General features: G+C 39.9%; 1 protein-coding gene across 3 annotated transcripts in view; it reads right to left on the reverse strand.

The window, feature by feature from the left end:
• Positions 1 to 368: 368 nt before the first annotated feature.
• The window catches only part of LOC127618364 (sterile alpha motif domain-containing protein 3-like), a 29,208-nt gene continuing 8,710 nt past the window's right edge, over positions 369 to 20,866 (reverse strand). For all 3 annotated transcript variants that reach the window (XM_052090753.1, XM_052090750.1, XM_052090751.1), the window contains 3 exons: positions 1,819 to 1,990; positions 1,442 to 1,521; positions 369 to 670 (listed from right to left, as the gene is read on the reverse strand). In XM_052090753.1, the coding sequence (XP_051946713.1) occupies positions 374 to 670; positions 1,442 to 1,521; positions 1,819 to 1,990 (549 nt within the window). In that variant the 3' untranslated portion in view covers positions 369 to 373. The remainder of the gene's footprint in view (positions 671 to 1,441; positions 1,522 to 1,818; positions 1,991 to 20,866) is intronic.

Genomic DNA, 20,866 nt, shown 5'->3' on the forward strand with positions numbered 1-20,866 from the left:
AGGCCATTTTTCTCTCTACATTTCAGAACGAACTTGAAAAGATTTTCTTTGAAATTCTTTAACAGCTCATCCATACATGGAGGATTTTCAGTGACAGTGTGTGTCCTAGGCTGATCAAAATCTTCATCGACTACCTCAGTATTTCCATCGTCGTCGTCATCATTGTCAGGATGTAAAACACAGTCTGTGTGTTTTCGATATACATGTCACCTAAAAGATTCATATTTTGTAAATGTTGACTGGCAGTCATTAAGTCCACATGTAATAGTGAAATTGGCTTCATGGGCATGAATGAGTCCTATGTGCTGAATTAGTTTCATCAAGGTGAATGTCCTCCTGGAGCATTTGGAGCACTGGTATGGACGAGGCATGGTCAGTAGAGGAGATTTATTTGCCTAGTGACAGTTATTGGCAGAGGCTGGTCACCATCCACAACTATTTTGGCAATGTACCTTTGGAGAAACATCAGTGTGTTCTTCAGATGTCTTGGATATGAAAGATTGAACACGAAGTATGTGCAGAACGCTGAGATGATTCCTTCATCGATTCCTGAGGTGCGACACACCTCGATGTGGTCCACTTTCAGAATGTTTGGAGCTCTCCTGGCAAAGGCCATTTTCCAGTCTTGGTCGGTCAACTGAATAGTTGGGTACGGGCTGTCAAGATCAGTCTATTCAAAGCCAAAAGGAAAAAAGCAAAATTAACCTGACAGTTTTACCATTTGGTGAAAAATATTAATACCTCACAAATTCTGGTAATGAACGAAAAGTTAATCCATTCTGACATATTGCACTTGCTCTTAAAGGAGGAATGTGAGGCTGTTGTGATGTTCATTGATAGGGTTGTTAAAATAGCAATAATTAGCATTGTGTTATTGGGTAGATACACTAGATTACTAAGCACATGCATCATCTACATTCTTTACACATTATATGCTCAAATAGTGGTTTATAATTAGAATGTGACTATTCTGATGTGGTGTGCAGGCTCAGCTAGTGAATTAGATTTTGTTTTGGGTGTTCATGCTACACAATTAAGAGTACAATTTTATTTTTTAGTCAATGTGCACAAATATTGTGCTTATGTACTCAAACTTCCGCCTTTTCCTTTCACACAAGAACAGATATGAATTGCTGTTAAAACTTGTTTGACTGAATTTAAGCAAGAATTGATGAATCTTAAGTAATTTAACAATGGTGGAAGACAAAAAGCAATAGGACCATCCAAGCAAGTCTTCAGCGTAGCAACCATGTTGAGGTGATCAGCCTCATTACCAGTTTACATACCACTTAAAAGTAATGAAATATTTAAAAGTGGATAAAGTATTCCATTAAGTGGAGATATGTGTGGGGTTAACAATGTGATTTACTTTCTATCAGTTTGTCAAGTGTATTTGGTGTTACGGAGGTGAACAAAAGAGATTTTAGCAAGCAAGACATACCTCTCCAAGTGTAATAAAGTGATCAATGTTCTCCTTGAAGATGTAAGGCAGAAAGATGAGGGCTGCCCTAAAGTCAATATCTGCAAGACATAAGATATATTTGATATTTAAACACCATTTTTCTAATTCAGAAGCAGTTCAGGTAAATATTAAGGTCATCACTATGCATTTGGTCCAGTGTAGATGTCAATTTCAGGTAAGCAATTTGAATATAAAAGATGACATCCCCACAGAACCTATGTTAATTAAGACCTTGCCAATTGAAGTACACTGTTTTATGACATAAGAATAATAACAAATCTAAAATAGAATTAAAGACATATTAAGGCCCACGACTTGGAAACACTGTGGTATAGGTATTAACATTTAATCAGTACCTGGAAGATCCTCAGTAAGAGCTTCTTCTTTTGTCTCCAGGTAAAACTGGAATAGTGGGGATTTCCTTTGAGCTAGGTGAAGCACCTTCAGTACAATACATTTGAAGCCTTCATTGAATCGCTGACACAAGTTCCCTGTTGCTGGATGGATACGTTCCAACTCATTAAACAACTACAGAAAAAAAAAAACATTAAGCTTTATTCCGTAACAGAGTTCATTCAGCTTGATACTAATCTAAGCAGCAGTGCTTAATGGCATATGGAAGATGTGTGACATTTGTGTGTAGATTACATGTTAGTTTTCATACTATAAAACCATTAAAATTTGCATCATTAATTTCCGCTGTCACATTTTTAATGATGATTAATAAACAAGCAAAAACCACTATGTAACTGAAATGTTATTAGAGTACAATACATTACCAAGTTTGACCCAATAACTCCTCCCCTGTAGTGAAAGCTTCACCAGGAATGTACTGCTCCAAAATAAATGAAGCACAGACTGGAAAACACAATTTTGAGTGGCAACACAAAGCTGAGAAATTATTTTGAAAGGTGCACACCACACCCTGGTTTTGGTTTCCTCCACAAACCAGCTGGCTAAAAAGTGTGCCCAAAATTAAACTAAATACAAACTTATTGTTGTGCATCCTTCATAACAATTTTCAGCTTAAAATCAAGTTATCCTCCTGTATGTACAGCATTTTGGAGCAGCACACTCCTGGTGAAGTTCTCATTTTCATGAAAGGGAATCAAACTTGGTGCATGTATTACACTCACACAGACCAGTAAATAAGACTAGATTAAAAAGTTTGAGTACAAACTTTAAGTTGGCTTGTGAAAGTTTGGACCAGAAAGTTTGAAGAAGTTTAAAGTAGTTTGAAGTTTAAATTAGTTTCAAGTAGTTTCTATTTTAAAGTAGTTTATAGTTTAAAGTAGTTTGAAGTTTATATTAGTTTAAATTAGTTTAAAGTAGCTTATAGTTTAAAGTAGTTTGAAGTTTAAAGTAGTTTATAGTTTAAATTAGTTTGAAGTTTAAATTAGTTTAAATTAGTTTGTAGTTTAAATTAAAGTAGTTTGAAGTTTATATTAGTTTAAATTAGTTTAAAGTAGCTTATAGTTTAAAGTAGTTAATTAGTTTGAAGTTTAAAGTAGTTTGAAGTTTATATTAGTTTAAATTAGTTTAAAGTAGTTTATAGTTTAAAGTAGTTTATAGTTTAAACTAGATTATAGTTTAAAGTAGTTTATAGTTTAAAGTAGTTTATAGTTTAAATTAGTTTAAAGTAGTTTGAAGTTTAAAGAAGTTTGAATTTTATATTAGTTTAAATTAGTTTAAAGTAGTTTATATTTTAAAGTAGTTTGAAGTTTAAAGTAGTTTATAGTTTAAATTAGTTTAGTTTAAATTAGTTTGTAGTTTAAAGTAGTTTCAAGTTTAACTTAGTTGCTAGATAGATAGATGGATAGACACGTTTTTAGCATGTTTTAGCACTTTGCTAGGCGATGCTAGCATGTGTTAGCATGATGCTTGCGCGTTTTTAGAATGTTTTAGCACTTTGCTAGGCAATGCAAGCATGTGTTAGCATGATGCTAGCACATTTTTAGCATGTTTTAGCACTTCGCTAGGCGATGCTAGCACTTTTTTAGCATGTTTTAGCACTTCGCTAGGCGATGCTAGCATGTTTTTAGCATTTTTTTAGCACTTCGCTAGGCGATGCTAGCACGTTTTAACATGTTTTAGCAGTTCGCTAGGCGATGCTAGCATGTGTTAGCATGATGCTAGCACGTTTTTAGCATGTTTTAGCACTTCGCTAGGCGATGCTAGCATGTGTTAGCATGATGCTAGCACGTTTTTAGCATGTTTTAGCACTTCGCTAGGCGATGCTAGCATATGTTAGCATGATGCTAGCACAGTGTAGTCTGATTACAACATTAATGACTCTAACCCAGATAGCAATAAGTCGGCGGTCCGCTGGCGGCAGTAGAAGCGGCAGAATGGCGATATCGCAAACACGTTTGACGGCGGTCCGCCGGCGGCAGCCGCCTTCGATACGCGGACGCTGGCCAGCCGCCGCCGTTATATCGAAGGCGGACCGTCGGAGGCAAACGCTTTTTTCGAGCGATCTGCCGCCGCTTATTGTGTGTATATATATATATATATTTATAGCATGCAGTTTATCAAGAATAATGATTGATCAAACCAGACAAATTTCCATTTGGCGTTTTAATTCCACATTTCAAAGTACAGTAACTGTCATTGAAACAAGATGTCAGATCACTGAAATATAAATAACAGAAAAATACAAACATATACACACACACACACACACACACACACACACACACACACACTAAAGAACATGCAGGTTTCCAATTTCTTTTTTTTAAAAAACACTATTGTAACACAATAATTGTTAATAATATAAAGAGATCAGCTCTGGGATGAAAAGAATTACCAGTAAACACAAGCAATGAGGATATTTGGTACCAAAGAAAGTGCAGGATACCAAATAAATTGAGGTATAACATCATATTTACAAGTCATTTCTAACAATAGGTTAAGTGGTAATAATTTAGAGTAAAGCTCTGGAGTAGAATATACCATTTTAACTGCAATGCTGACCTGTGGCACAAGGATTTACAAGCTATATGTAACAATAGAATAACAGTTAAGCACTGTGATGGAATGAAAGTATAATTTTTGGTACTAGTTAATGTGCAATATCAAGTATCAGAGGTATGAAATAGGATTTACAAACTATAATAGAATTGTTAAGCACTGACGGAATGAAATAAGCCAATACTAAAGTCACGGTAAGTAGAATATTTGATACCAGATAATGTGCAAATATCAAGTATTAGATGTATAATCTAGGATTTACAAGCTATATTTAAAAATAGAATAGTTAAGCACTGTAACAATGAAATAAGCAGCAAATTGTATATGAAATAATTGAGATCTTTGGTATCAAGGAATGTGCAGGATAACAGGTATAATATACATTTTGACATTCAACTTACACATGACAACAAGTGGGAATAACAGCATGGATGTTATTAACAGGATGAATTAACAGCATAAAATCTGGCTGTAGAGAACACAGCCAATCAGAATGTCTGGAGAGGCTGGGGACTGTGTGGCGTAGTGGGCTAAGAATCACCGGTTTTCCCCGACCTCCAGAATGAGGCAGTGCAAATTGGCATATCTTCAGTGAATCCTCGTGCGCCTGTATAAAAGGACAAACCATCCCATATTCATCCAAGGAGCAGCCCTCAAAGCAGGGTCACGAGAAAAAAAAAGAAAAAAAAAGAGCAATTTCCACAGTGAACAGCGTGGATTGGGTGAGTGTAGTCTGACACTTTTAGCAGGCTTTTTTAGGGGTCTTGATGTTACTGACTGCAGGATAAAGAAAGGGTTCCAGTTGTCAGTGATGCTGGGGTGTCAGTAGTCAGCCTAGGTTTAAGGGGTCGGCTGTGGGTCCCTCTCAGCTGTGCGGCGCCTTTTTCCACCTTCATGTTCAGATGCTCCTTTCAGGTAACGTTAACCTGGATCGCCTCATCAGTGGCATCCTGTGTTGCCGGGTTCTTCCGGATGGCTCCTGTAGAAAATAAAGATCTGTCATTCCATTTGAATGGCATAAGGTCATACACATCTACTTAAATATAAAAAAAAATATCCAACTTACTTTGAACAATGGTCTTCAGGAACATGTCTCTAAAACATGCTTTATCCCCTACACCAGTCCAGGTTGTATTGATGGAAAGGTGATTAGAGAAGATACTCTGAAGCATTCGCCACACGATTGTCTTTAGGTCCCTCCCACATTTGATTGCCAAAAACCGAAGCTGAAAATACAAAAAAAAACATGTTACAAATGACATTTCTCTGAAGCTTCTCAGAAATTTAAAATGTGACAGGCTGTGGATTCAGACTGTAGAATATGCAGTGTACGATCTTAATTTTACTTTTTAGATTACCCTATACCGTTATAAATGAAATCGGCACACTTACAAATCGTTGCTGGAGCTCTTTATCCTGCCTCAAACTGTTGTCAAGCAATGCCAAATCTTCCTGGGTGTCTAGGTGGGAGTAACAGATCTCCTGGCAGGGATAACTCTCCAACAGACACATTGGCACTGAAACGTTGCAGCATAGCATTTTGTCGTCCATGCTACGCACAACATCGCCAAATTCCAAGACGTCGCAGCATTAGGGTTTGATCTGCACCTACAGGGGTTCCCAGAATAAAAGAATAAAGTAGTCAGTCCTGGTCCTTCAACTACTAAACTATGACATTTATATCTAGGTCTACTACATGTACAGGTGGCCCCAGTGGGAATTAAACCAACAACCACAGGTGTTGTTTGCAAGTTGTACCTGATTGCCCAGTGCGAGCAAATGTCTTCAACATTGTCCCAACTTGCTTCACCTGCTCTTGAAGCGAGCAGCTGTCATCTGGGAAGTAACAATATATTGATTAGCAATACACTAAATATAATAGTAATATAATATAACCACAATTATCATACCAGTAACTTTCCCTGTAATTTCTATCCACAGTATGTTATGCATGGCATACAAGTTCATAATGAAGAACCCTTATGATAACATCAATTTCATTTTTTTTCTTTGAAGCAGAATATTTGTTTGTAAAAGGGGAGGAAAAAGAAAATGAAATATTGGTATACAGATTTTGGTTGATATATCATACTGTACAGTGAAATTTGCTATAGTTATATCATTCCCTACTCACCTGAAGGACGGATAGATCAGGCAAATCTCCAGTCAGGCCTTTGTAGAGTGTGTGCTCCTTTTGAATAAAACTTTCATTAGTGGGAAGTTGCATATCCACAGGTATTTTAATTCAAACATGCAACATATTGTAATAAATCTACAATATTCAGCCTTTACCTTACACCCTCGGTTGTTGCTCTACACTTTTATTATATTAAATACTTATTTATATAGCTTGCTCACTGTTTAATCATGATAGCCTAATACTTATAACACAAGATTGCATCTTAAACGAATGACTGAGTTGAAAACTTGAATAAGAACGCATTTTACACAGAGGGGACCAGCTAGGGAAACTTACCTGCCTACAATAACTGTTTTCATTTGATTTGAGTTACATTAAACATGAATAACCTTAGCCGAGTCCCCAGGAACATCGGGCTATTAAAGTAACAAGCCTATAACTGCGGTCTTATTCATTCTAGCTTCACCATACACTCAAACTGTGAGGTTTATCTGCTTTTACTTACATTGCTTTGCACATAATATACTGTTTTTTGTTCTTTATATACAGATTGTATTAGATTTGCACTACGTGTGTGTATGTGGGTATGTATGAAGGTGAGTGTATGTACGTATATGTATAATTATTTATTTTGTGTTCTTTTTTGTTTTTAATTACCTATGTCTTGCTGCTGTTTTTTGGTATTGTTTGTATTGTTGTTGACTGGTAGCTCCTGTCACCTAGACAAATTCCTTGTATGTGTAAGCATACTTGGCAATAAAGCTGATTCTGATTCTGATTTTCTCATGGACCTGTAACACAATGCCCTGACAGTGACTTCACCGGTGTCCTGATCTTTATTAGAAACTGAGAGGAGACCAAGTTAATATAATTGATATCACAATTATCACAAAAATTAACAAACAGTCTGCTTTAAAACTAAGAAAAAACAAGCTTCTATACTAACGTTACATTAAAAATGAACACGTGGCGAACTAGCTTAGCCGCTATCTGCCGGCACACCACATTAGATTAAAATACTTACCCTTGTAGTTGCGCAGATAACTTCGATATGTAGAGTTTAAAGCCCTTGTCCCTCTTGCTTGTCGGAGCAGGGGACCAGGCATCAACAATGCGATGAACATCGCTGACGCGTATTTTCGGAAGATTCTGGAGACATCGAGTAAAAAGACATTTTGGGCTGACGCGCAAGTAAACCGGAAACAGATATGGCGACAGCGGAACTTCACAGTTCAGTCTTTGTCATGTGTTTTAGCAATACATTTTTAACATTTATAATGCGTTTAGATTTTTTTTATTGCCTTTACAGGGACTTTAACACTTTCTTAAACATTTGTACAGGTCATAATTGCAAAACCTGTAAAAGGTAAAATAACAAAAAAAATCGAGGTTGGAAAAAATGTAGACATAAACGAAATTTCTGCGCAACTGTGAAACCAGAGGATAATTTTGCTTTTTCATTGAGTTTAACCTTCACGTCAAAACAGGGATTTTCATGTTTATGATAGATATCACCATGGTTGCAAATTAATACAAAATAATTAAAGTATACCCGATATTTTGGCCATGTTGCAGATGTCTTTCACTGTTCACTGATACAGGCATTGGTGAAAAGTCTAACTTCATCAATTTATTCCGCTAAATTGTTCATACCCTGTATTAAATATCTATTTTAAAACCTAATCAGAAAGATATTTATTGCCAAGTAAGTTTTACAAAAAGGAATTATTTTTGGTTTATTCCATGTCTCAATGTGCATCAATCAAAGAAATGTAAACAATTTTCACTGGTGCATAAATAATTCAATATATTTTACATATATTACTGTATAATCGCTTCAGAGTTTCAAAGTAATTTAAATGTCATTTCCTAAACCTTACCTTATCATGGAATCAGGAGTCAAGAATCTGTTATAAACCCTAATGGCTTTGGAGCAAAAAATAATAATAGCCAACATGGCTGGTCGATTTTGAGAGTCTAAGCTGTCCTTGTAGGCTATTTCAAAGCGGCTTGCCGCCGGCCGGCCGCGGTCGATTGCCGCGAGGCAACCGCCAGAGAAAATGAAGCGGGCGGCCCGCCGTCTGACCGCCGGCGGCATCTCGCAAGAAATGGGAGTGACGAATTCGGCGGCAAACGCTTCATCCCCGCCAGTGGGACGCACCTATAGCCGACAGCTTGGGGACGGCGGCAAAAAGAAGCCGTGCGGACATTTTTTGCTATCTGGGAATGAGCCAGTTCTTTTGAATCCACAGTGTGAAACATACAGTGTGACCAGTGTAATCTGTTTACAACATTAATGACTCTAATGAGCCGGTTCTTTTGAATCTACAGTGTGAAACATACAGTGTGACCAGTGTAGTCTGATTACAACATTAATGACTCTAATGAGCCAGTTCTTTTGAATCTACAGTGTGAAACATACAGTGTGACCAGTGTAGTCTGATTCCCAAATTAATGACTCTAATGAGCCAGTTCTTTTGAATCTACAGTGTGAAACATACAGTGTGACCAGTGTAATCTGATTACAACATTAATGACTCTAATGACCCGGTTCTTTTGAATCTACAGTGTGAAACATACAGTGTGACCAGTGTAATCTGATTACAACATTAATGACTCTAATGAGCCAGTTCTTTTGAATCTAAAATGTGAAACATACAGTGTGACCAGTGTAGTCTGATTCCCAAATTAATGACTCTAATGAGCCAGTTCTTTTGAATCTAAAATGTGAAACTTACAGTGTGACCAGTTTAGTCTGATTCCCAAATGAATGACTCTAATGAGCCAGTTCTACAGTGTAGTGTTAAAGTTTAACTTAGTTGCTAGATAGATAGATAGACACTCAGATAGATAGATATTTACCCTTAGACATATAGAGAGATAGATATTTACTGTCAGATAGATAGACAGAGAGAGAGAGATATTTTTTATATAATTATGGTCATAAATAAATCAACCCAGAAATCTGTACGATTTTCTGGTGCAGAAATATTTGATTTGTTACTCGGTTGCTAGGGTAAGCCCATGTGGTTGCTATGCAGTTACCAAGGTAATACAATACATGGCTCCTTTCCATCCTGAGTGAAATAAGTCAACCCAGAAATCTCTACTATTTTCTGGTGCAGAGATATGTGATTTGTTACTTGGTTGCTAGGGTAACCCCATCTGGTTGCTAGGCAGTTACCATAGTGATACTAATGAAGTCTCCTTGACATCCTGATTGAAATAAGTCAACCCAGAAATCTGTACTATTTTCTGGTGCAGAGATATGTGATTTGTTACTCGGTTGCTAGGGTAACCCCATCTGGTTGCTAGGCAGTTACCATAGTGATACTAATCAAGTGTCCTTGCCATCCTGAGTGAAACAAATCAACCCAGAAGTCTGTACTATTTTCTGGTGCAGAGATATGTGATTTGTTACTTGGTTGCTAGGGTAACCCCATCTGGTTGCTAGGCAGTTACCATAGTGATACTAATCAAGTGTCCTTGCCATCCTGAGTGAAATAAGTCAAACCGGAATTCTCTACTAATTTCTGGTGCAAAGATATGTGATTTGTTACTCGGTTGCTAGGGTAACCCAATCTGGTTGCTAGGCAGTTACCATAGTGATACTAATCAAGTGTCCTTGCCATCCTGAGTGAAATAAGTCAACCCAAAAGTCTCTACAATTTTCTGGTGCAGAGTTATGTGATTTGTAACTCGGTTGCTAGGGTAACCCCATCTGGTTGCTAGGCAGTTACCATAGTGATAGTAATGAAGTCTCCTTGCCATCCTGATTGAAATAAGTCAACCCGGAAGTCTCTACTATTTTCTGGTGCAGAGATATGTGATTGTTACTCGGTTGCTAGGGTAACTCCATCTGGTTGCTAGGCAGTTACCATAGTGATACTAATCAAGTCTCCTTGCCATCCTGATTGAAATAAGTCAACCCGGAAGTCTCTACTATTTTCTGGGGCAGAGATATGTGATTTGTTACTCGGTTGCTAGGGTAACCCCATCTGGTTGCTAGGCAGTTACCATAGTGATACTAATGAAGTCAACTTGCCATCCTGATTGAAATAAATCAACCCAGAAATCTCTTTGATTTTCTGGTGCAGAGATATGTGATTTGTTACTCGGTTGCTAGGGTAACCCCATGTGGTGAGCTAGGCAGTTACCATAGTGATACTTATCAAGTCTCCTTGCCATCCTGATTGAAATAAATGAACCCGGAAGTCTCTCTGATTTTCTGGTGCAGAGATATTGTTATTGCTAAACGGTTGCTAGGGTACTCTGTTTAGTTGCTAGGGAGTGGCTTGACAGCTGCCAATCATGAAACCCCAAAGGCTGCTTGTCAGTATGAATGATATAAACCAACTCCCATGCCTCTGTGACATTCAGAATGGAATTTTAGTACCATAATTTTTGTACCATATTGTTACTAATGAAGTGTCCTTGCCATCCTGGTTGAAATAAATCAACCCAGAAGTCTGTACTCTTTTCTGGGGCAGAGATATGTTATTTGTTGCTCGGTTGCTAGGGTAACCCCCATCTGGTTGCTAGGCAGTTACCATAGTGATACTTATCAAGTCTCCTTGCCATCCAGAGCAAAATCAGTCAACCAGGAAGTCTCTACGATGTTCTGATCCAGAGATATGTGATTTGTTACTTGGTTGCTAGGGTAACCCCATATGGTTGCTAGGCAGTTACCATAGTGATACTAATCAAGTGTCCTTGCCATCCTGAGTAAAATAAGTCAACCCGAAGTCTGTACTAATTTCTGGTGCAAAGATATGTGATTTGTTACTCGGTTGCTAGGGTAACCCAATCTGGTTGCTAGGCAGTTACCATAGTGATACTAATCAAGTGTCCTTGCCATCCTGAGTGAAATAAGTCAACCCAAAAGTCTCTACAATTTTCTGGTGCAGAGTTATGTGATTTGTAACTCGGTTGCTAGGGTAACCCCATCTGGTTGCTAGGCAGTTACCATAGTGATAGTAATGAAGTCTCCTTGCCATCCTGATTGAAATAAGTCAACCCGGAAGTCTCTACTATTTTCTGGTGCAGAGATATGTGATTTGTTACTCGGTTGCTAGGGTAACTCCATCTGGTTGCTAGGCAGTTACCATAGTGATACTAATCAAGTCTCCTTGCCATCCTGATTGAAATAAGTCAACCCGGAAGTCTCTACTATTTTCTGGGGCAGAGATATGTGATTTGTTACTCGGTTGCTAGGGTAACCCCATGTGGTGAGCTAGGCAGTTACCATAGTGATACTTATCAAGTCTCCTTGCCATCCTGATTGAAATAAATGAACCCGGAAGTCTCTCTGATTTTCTGGTGCAGAGATATTGTTATTGCTAAGCGGTTGCTAGGGTACTCTGTTTAGTTGCTAGGGAGTGGCTTGACAGCTGCCAATCATGAAACCCCAAAGGCTGCTTGTCAGTATGAATGATATAAACCAACTCCCATGCCTCTGTGACATTCAGAATGGAATTTTAGTACCATAATTTTTGTACCATATTGATACTAATGAAGTGTCCTTGCCATCCTGGTTGAAATAAATCAACCCGGAAGTCTGTACTCTTTTCTGGGGCAGAGATATGTTATTTGTTGCTCGGTTGCTAGGGTAACCCCCATCTGGTTGCTAGGCAGTTACCATAGTGATACTTATCAAGTCTCCTTGCCATCCAGAGCAAAATCAGTCAACCAGGAAGTCTCTATGATGTTCTGATCCAGAGATATGTGATTTGTTACTTGGTTGCTAGGGTAACCCCATATGGTTGCTAGGCAGTTACCATAGTGATACTAATCAAGTGTCCTTGCCATCCTGAGTAAAATAAGTCAACCCGGAAGTCTGTACTAATTTCTGGTGCAAAGATATGTGATTTGTTACTCGGTTGCTAGGGTAACCCAATCTGGTTGCTAGGCAGTTACCATAGTGATACTAATCAAGTGTCCTTGCCATCCTGAGTGAAATAAGTCAACCCAAAAGTCTCTACAATTTTCTGGTGCAGAGTTATGTGATTTGTAACTCGGTTGCTAGGGTAACCCCATCTGGTTGCTAGGCAGTTACCATAGTGATAGTAATGAAGTCTCCTTGCCATCCTGATTGAAATAAGTCAACCCGGAAGTCTCTACTATTTTCTGGTGCAGAGATATGTGATTTGTTACTCGGTTGCTAGGGTAACTCCATCTGGTTGCTAGGCAGTTACCATAGTGATACTAATCAAGTCTCCTTGCCATCCTGATTGAAATAAGTCAACCCGGAAGTCTCTACTATTTTCTGGGGCAGAGATATGTGATTTGTTACTCGGTTGCTAGGGTAACCCCATCTGGTTGCTAGGCAGTTACCATAGTGATACTAATGAAGTCAACTTGCCATCCTGATTGAAATAAATCAACCCAGAAATCTCTCTGATTTTCTGGTGCAGAGATATTGTTATTGCTAAACGGTTGCTAGGGTACTCTGTTTAGTTGCTAGGGAGTGGCTTGACAGCTGCCAATCATGAAACCCCAAAGGCTGCTTGTCAGTATGAATGATATAAACCAACTCCCATGCCTCTGTGACATTCAGAATGGAATTTTAGTACCATAATTTTTGTACCATATTGTTACTAATGAAGTGTCCTTGCCATCCTGGTTGAAATAAATCAACCCGGAAGTCTGTACTCTTTTCTGGGGCAGAGATATGTTATTTGTTGCTTTCGGTTGCTAGGGTAACCCCCATCTGGTTGCTAGGCAGTTACCATAGTGATACTTATCAAGTCTCCTTGCCATCCAGAGCAAAATCAGTCAACCAGGAAGTCTCTACGATGTTCTGATCCAGAGATATGTGATTTGTTACTTGGTTGCTAGGGTAACCCCATATGGTTGCTAGGCAGTTACCATAGTGATACTAATCAAGTGTCCTTGCCATCCTGAGTAAAATAAGTCAACCCGGAAGTCTGTACTAATTTCTGGTGCAAAGATATGTGATTTGTTACTCGGTTGCTAGGGTAACCCAATCTGGTTGCTAGGCAGTTACCATAGTGATACTAATCAAGTGTCCTTGCCATCCTGAGTGAAATAAGTCAACCCAAATGTCTCTACAATTTTCTGGTGCAGAGTTATGTGATTTGTAACTTCGGTTGCTAGGGTAACCCCATCTGGTTGCTAGGCAGTTACCATAGTGATAGTAATGAAGTCTCCTTGCCATCCTGATTGAAATAAGTCAACCCGGAAGTCTCTACTATTTTCTGGTGCAGAGATATGTGATTTGTTACTCGGTTGCTAGGGTAACTCCATCTGGTTGCTAGGCAGTTACCATAGTGATACTAATCAAGTCTCCTTGCCATCCTGATTGAAATAAGTCAACCCGGAAGTCTCTACTATTTTCTGGGGCAGAGATATGTGATTTGTTACTCGGTTGCTAGGGTAACCCCATGTGGTGAGCTAGGCAGTTACCATAGTGATACTTATCAAGTCTCCTTGCCATCCTGATTGAAATAAATGAACCCGGAAGTCTCTCTGATTTTCTGGTGCAGAGATATTGTTATTGCTAAACGGTTGCTAGGGTACTCTGTTTAGTTGCTAGGGAGTGGCTTGACAGCTGCCAATCATGAAACCCCAAAGGCTGCTTGTCAGTATGAATGATATAAACCAACTCCCATGCCTCTGTGACATTCAGAATGGAATTTTAGTACCATAATTTTTGTACCATATTGATACTAATGAAGTGTCCTTGCCATCCTGGTTGAAATAAATCAACCCGGAAGTCTGTACTCTTTTCTGGGGCAGAGATATGTTATTTGTTGCTCGGTTGCTAGGGTAACCCCCATCTGGTTGCTAGGCAGTTACCATAGTGATACTTATCAAGTCTCCTTGCCATCCAGAGCAAAATCAGTCAACCAGGAAGTCTCTATGATGTTCTGATCCAGAGATATGTGATTTGTTACTTGGTTGCTAGGGTAACCCCATATGGTTGCTAGGCAGTTACCATAGTGATACTAATCAAGTGTCCTTGCCATCCTGAGTAAAATAAGTCAACCCGGAAGTCTGTACTAATTTCTGGTGCAAAGATATGTGATTTGTTACTCGGTTGCTAGGGTAACCCCATCTGGTTGCTAGGCAGTTACCATAGTGATAGTAATGAAGTCTCCTTGCCATCCTGATTGAAATAAGTCAACCCGGAAGTCTCTACTATTTTCTGGTGCAGAGATATGTGATGTTACTCGGTTGCTAGGGTAACTCCATCTGGTTGCTAGGCAGTTACCATAGTGATACTAATCAAGTCTCCTTGCCATCCTGATTGAAATAAGTCAACCCGGAAGTCTCTACTATTTTCTGGGGCAGAGATATGTGATTTCTTACTCGGTTGCTAGGGTAACCCCATCTGGTTGCTAGGCAGTTACCATAGTGATACTAATGAAGTCAACTTGCCATCCTGATTGAAATAAATCAACCCAGAAATCTCTTTGATTTTCTGGTGCAGAGATATGTGATTTGTTACTCGGTTGCTAGGGTAACCCCATGTGGTGAGCTAGGCAGTTACCATAGTGATACTTATCAAGTCTCCTTGCCATCCTGATTGAAATAAATGAACCCGAAGTCTCTCTGATTTTCTGGTGCAGAGATATTGTTATTGCTAAACGGTTGCTAGGGTACTCTGTTTAGTTGCTAGGGAGTGGCTTGACAGCTGCCAATCATGAAACCCCAAAGGCTGCTTGTTAGTATGAATGATATAAACCAACTCCCATGCCTCTGTGACATTCAGAATGGAATTTTAGTACCATAATTTTTGTACCATATTGATACTAATGAAGTGTCCTTGCCATCCTGGTTGAAATAAATCAACCCGGAAGTCTGTACTCTTTTCTGGGGCAGAGATATGTTATTTGTTGCTCGGTTGCTAGGGTAACCCCCATCTGGTTGCTAGGCAGTTACCATAGTGATACTTATCAAGTCTCCTTGCCATCCAGAGCAAAATCAGTCAACCAGGAAGTCTCTATGATGTTCTGATCCAGAGATATGTGATTTGTTACTTGGTTGCTAGGGTAACCCCATATGGTTGCTAGGCAGTTACCATAGTGATACTAATGAAGTGTCCTTGCCATCCTGGTTGAAATAAATCAACCCGGAAGTCTGTACTCTTTTCTGGGGCAGAGATATGTTATTTGTTACTCAGTTGCTAGGGTAACCCCATCTGGTTGCTATGCAGTTACCAAGGTAATACAATACGCGGCTCCTTTCCATCCCGAGCGAAATAAGTCAACCCGGAAGTCTCTACGTTTTTCCGATGCAGAGATATGTGATTTGTTACTCTTGTTGCTAGGGTAACCCCATATGGTTGCTAGGCAGTTACCATAGTGATACTAATCAAGTGTCCTTGCCATCCTGAGTAAAATAAGTCAACCCGGAAGTCTGTACTAATTTCTGGTGCAAAGATATGTGATTTGTTACTCGGTTGCTAGGGTAACCCAATCTGGTTGCTAGGCAGTTACCATAGTGATACTAATCAAGTGTCCTTGCCATCCTGAGTGAAATAAGTCAACCCAAAAGTCTCTACAATTTTCTGGTGCAGAGTTATGTGATTTGTAACTCGGTTGCTAGGGTAACCCCATCTGGTTGCTAGGCAGTTACCATAGTGATAGTAATGAAGTCTCCTTGCCATCCTGATTGAAATAAGTCAACCCGGAAGTCTCTACTATTTTCTGGTGCAGAGATATGTGATTTGTTACTCGGTTGCTAGGGTAACTCCATCTGGTTGCTAGGCAGTTACCATAGTGATACTAATCAAGTCTCCTTGCCATCCTGATTGAAATAAGTCAACCCGGAAGTCTCTACTATTTTCTGGGGCAGAGATATGTGATTTGTTACTCGGTTGCTAGGGTAACCCCATGTGGTGAGCTAGGCAGTTACCATAGTGATACTTATCAAGTCTCCTTGCCATCCTGATTGAAATAAATGAACCCGAAGTCTCTCTGATTTTCTGGTGCAGAGATATTGTTATTGCTAAGCGGTTGCTAGGGTACTCTGTTTAGTTGCTAGGGAGTGGCTTGACAGCTGCCAATCATGAAACCCCAAAGGCTGCTTGTCAGTATGAATGATATAAACCAACTCCCATGCCTCTGTGACATTCAGAATGGAATTTTAGTACCATAATTTTTGTACCATATTGATACTAATGAAGTGTCCTTGCCATCCTGGTTGAAATAAATCAACCCGGAAGTCTGTACTCTTTTCTGGGGCAGAGATATGTTATTTGTTGCTCGGTTGCTAGGGTAACCCCCATCTGGTTGCTAGGCAGTTACCATAGTGATACTTATCAAGTCTCCTTGCCATCCAGAGCAAAATCAGTCAACCAGGAAGTCTCTATGATGTTCTGATCCAGAGATATGTGATTTGTTACTTGGTTGCTAGGGTAACCCCATATGGTTGCTAGGCAGTTACCATAGTGATACTAATCAAGTGTCCTTGCCATCCTGAGTAAAATAAGTCAACCCGAAGTCTGTACTAATTTCTGGTGCAAAGATATGTGATTTGTTACTCGGTTGCTAGGGTAACCCCATCTGGTTGCTAGGCAGTTACCATAGTGATAGTAATGAAGTCTCCTTGCCATCCTGATTGAAATAAGTCAACCCGGAAGTCTCTACTATTTTCTGGTGCAGAGATATGTGATGTTACTTCGGTTGCTAGGGTAACTCCATCTGGTTGCTAGGCAGTTACCATAGTGATACTAATCAAGTCTCCTTGCCATCCTGATTGAAATAAGTCAACCCGAAGTCTCTACTATTTTCTGGGGCAGAGATATGTGATTTGTTACTCGGTTGCTAGGGTAACCCCATCTGGTTGCTAGGCAGTTACCATAGTGATACTAATGAAGTCAACTTGCCATCCTGATTGAAATAAATCAACCCAGAAATCTCTTTGATTTTCTGGTGCAGAGATATGTGATTTGTTACTCGGTTGCTAGGGTAACCCCATGTGGTGAGCTAGGCAGTTACCATAGTGATACTTATCAAGTCTCCTTGCCATCCTGATTGAAATAAATGAACCCGGAAGTCTCTCTGATTTTCTGGTGCAGAGATATTGTTATTGCTAAGCGGTTGCTAGGGTACTCTGTTTAGTTGCTAGGGAGTGGCTTGACAGCTGCCAATCATGAAACCCCAAAGGCTGCTTGTTAGTATGAATGATATAAACCAACTCCCATGCCTCTGTGACATTCAGAATGGAATTTTAGTACCATAATTTTTGTACCATATTGATACTAATGAAGTGTCCTTGCCATCCTGGTTGAAATAAATCAACCCGAAGTCTGTACTCTTTTCTGGGGCAGAGATATGTTATTTGTTGCTCGGTTGCTAGGGTAACCCCCATCTGGTTGCTAGGCAGTTACCATAGTGATACTTATCAAGTCTCCTTGCCATCCAGAGCAAAATCAGTCAACCAGGAAGTCTCTATGATGTTCTGATCCAGAGATATGTGATTTGTTACTTGGTTGCTAGGGTAACCCCATATGGTTGCTAGGCAGTTACCATAGTGATACTAATGAAGTCTCCTTGCCATCCTGAGTAAAATAAGTCAACCCGGAAGTCTGTACTGTTTTGTGGGGCAGAGATATGTGATTTGTTACTCGGTTGCTAGAGTAACCCCATCTGGTTGCTAGGCAGTTACCATAGTGATACTAATGAAGTCTCCTTGCCATCCTGGTTGAAATAAATCCACCCGGAAGTCTGTACGCTTTTCTGGGGCAGAGATATGTGATTTGTTACTCTGTTGCTAGGGTAACCCCATCTGGTTGCTAAGTTGTTACCATAGTGATACTTATGAAGTCTCTTTGCCATCCTGATTGAAATAAATCAAGCCAGAAGTCTCTCTGATTTCCTGGTGCAGAGATATAGTTACTGCTAAACGGTTGCTAAGGTACTCTGTTTAGTTGCTAGGGAGTGGCTTGGCAGCTGCCAATCATGAAACTCCAAAGGCTGCTTGTCAGTATGAATGACATAAACCAACTCCCATGCCTCTGTGACATTCAGAATGGAAGATATCCCTCTATGGATTTTGGTTGTTAAGGTGCTCGACAGTGGTTGCTAGGGAGGGGCTAGGAAGTGTTGACATGATTCATGATTGGCTGTTTGCTGCCCCGAGTCAAACGAGACCACCCTTGTGTTTCTATGACACTTTTATCCGGAGATATCCCTTTGATCTGTTTCAATAGAAGTCTATGGGACTTGTTGCTAAGGTGCTCTAAATGGTTGCTAGGGCGTGGCTTGATAGCTTTGCAATGATCCTGAGAGACTGATTGGTCATCTGAGTAAAATGAGGCAGGCCCCTTGTCTCTATGACACTGTGATCCAGAGCTATGTTTAATAAAAAATCCCTATTTCATGGGCCGTCCTACACCATTGTAAGTCAATGGGGGCTACTTTGGGCAGCTCCTGCCCCCCAGGGGTGCAACTTTTACCCCATATTGAGGTATGCTCTTACAGAGCCTGCCAGCCTCTTCAAATGTGGCAAATCACACGTTTCTGCGAAATCCTCGCTCGGAGCTGTGACGCGTCAAAATTTGTCTCAATGTTAAGTTTATGGGATTTTACGGCCGCTTTTTGCCCCTGGGGCAAATACCGTACCCCCGATCACTTATAAAAGTCATAGCACATGTGTCCTCAATAGGCCGTTCGATTTGACACCTCATTCGTGGGTCTACGCCAAACGGTGCGGGACGAGTTAGGTGCCGAAGTTTTGTTAAGAGATATAAAAATAAAAACTAGATAGGTACATTTCCTGAAGAAAATGTGAGTGGTGCTTGCCGTGGCAAAACTTGTCAAACAGCATGTTGTAACTTGAAAAGAAGATAAATTATGGTCATAAATAAATCAACCCAGAAGTCTGTACGATTTTCTGGTGCAGAAATATGTGATTTGTTACTCGGTTGCTAGGGTAAGCCCATGTGGTTGCTATGCAGTTACCAAGGTAATACAGCACATGGCTCCTTTCCATCCTGAGTGAAATAAGTCAACCCGGAAGTCTGTACTGTTTTCTGGTGCAGAGATATGTGATTTGTTGCTCGGTTGCTAGGGTAACCCCATCTGGTTGCTAGGCAGTTACCATAGTGATACTAATGAAGTCTCTTTGCCATCCTGGTTGAAATAAATCAACCCAGAAGTCTGTACTATTTTCTGGTGCAGAAATATTTGATTTGTTACTCGGTTGCTAGGGTACTCTGTTAAGTTGGTAGGGTGTGGCTTGGCAGCTGCCAATCATGAATCTCCAAAGGCTGCTTGTCAGTATGAATGATATAAACCAACTCCCATGCCTCTGTGACATTCAGAATGGAAGATATCCCTCTATGGATTTTGGTTGCTAAGGTGCTCGACAATGGTTGCTAGGGAGGGGCTAGGAAGTGTTCAGGTGATTCATGATTGGCTGTTTGCTGCCCCGAGTCAAACGAGACCACCCTGGTGTTTCTATGACACTTCTATCCGGACATATCCCTTTGAAGTCTTTCATTAGAAGTCTATGGGACTTGTTGCTAAGGTGCTTTAAATTGTTGCTAGGGCGTGGCTTGATAGCTTCACAATGATCCTGAGAGACTGATTGGTCGTCTGAGTGAAATGAGCCTCCCCCTTGTCTCTATGACACTGTGATCCAGAGCTATGATCAATATAAAATCCCTATGAAATTTAATTTCATGGGCCGTCCTACACCATTGTAAGTCAATGGGGGCAAATTTGGGCAGCTCCTGCCCCCCAGGGGTGCAACATTTACCCAATATTGAGGTATGCTCTTACAGAGCCTGCCAGCCTCTTCAAATGTGGCAAATCACACGTTTCTGCGAAATCCTCACTCGGAGCTGTGACGCGTCATAGTTTGACGCAATGTTAAGTCTATGGGATTTTTCGGCCGTTTTTTGCCCCTGGGGCAAACACCGTACCCCCGATAGCTTATAAAAGTCATAGCACACGTGTCCTCAATAGGCCGTTCGATTTGACACCTCATTCGTGGGTCTACGCCAAACGGTGCGGGACGAGTTAGGTGCCGAAATTTTGTACGGAGATATAATAATAAGAAGAAAAATATGTGAGATTACAATAGTGATGCTTTGCAAGCACCACTAATAATAATAATAACTAGAATGTACATTTCCTGAAGAAAATGTGAGTGGTGCTTGCCGTGGCAAAACTAGTCAAATAGCATTTTATAACTGCTGATATGTTTTTTTTACTCGGTTGCTAGGGTACCCCATCTGGTTGCTAGGCAGTTACCATAGTGATATTTATCAAGTCTCCTTGCTATCCTGAGTAAAATCAGTCAACCAGGAAGTCTCTACG

Source organism: Xyrauchen texanus, chromosome 25, assembly GCF_025860055.1.
Source record: "Xyrauchen texanus isolate HMW12.3.18 chromosome 25, RBS_HiC_50CHRs, whole genome shotgun sequence".
Classification (NCBI taxonomy): Eukaryota; Metazoa; Chordata; class Actinopteri; order Cypriniformes; family Catostomidae; genus Xyrauchen; species Xyrauchen texanus.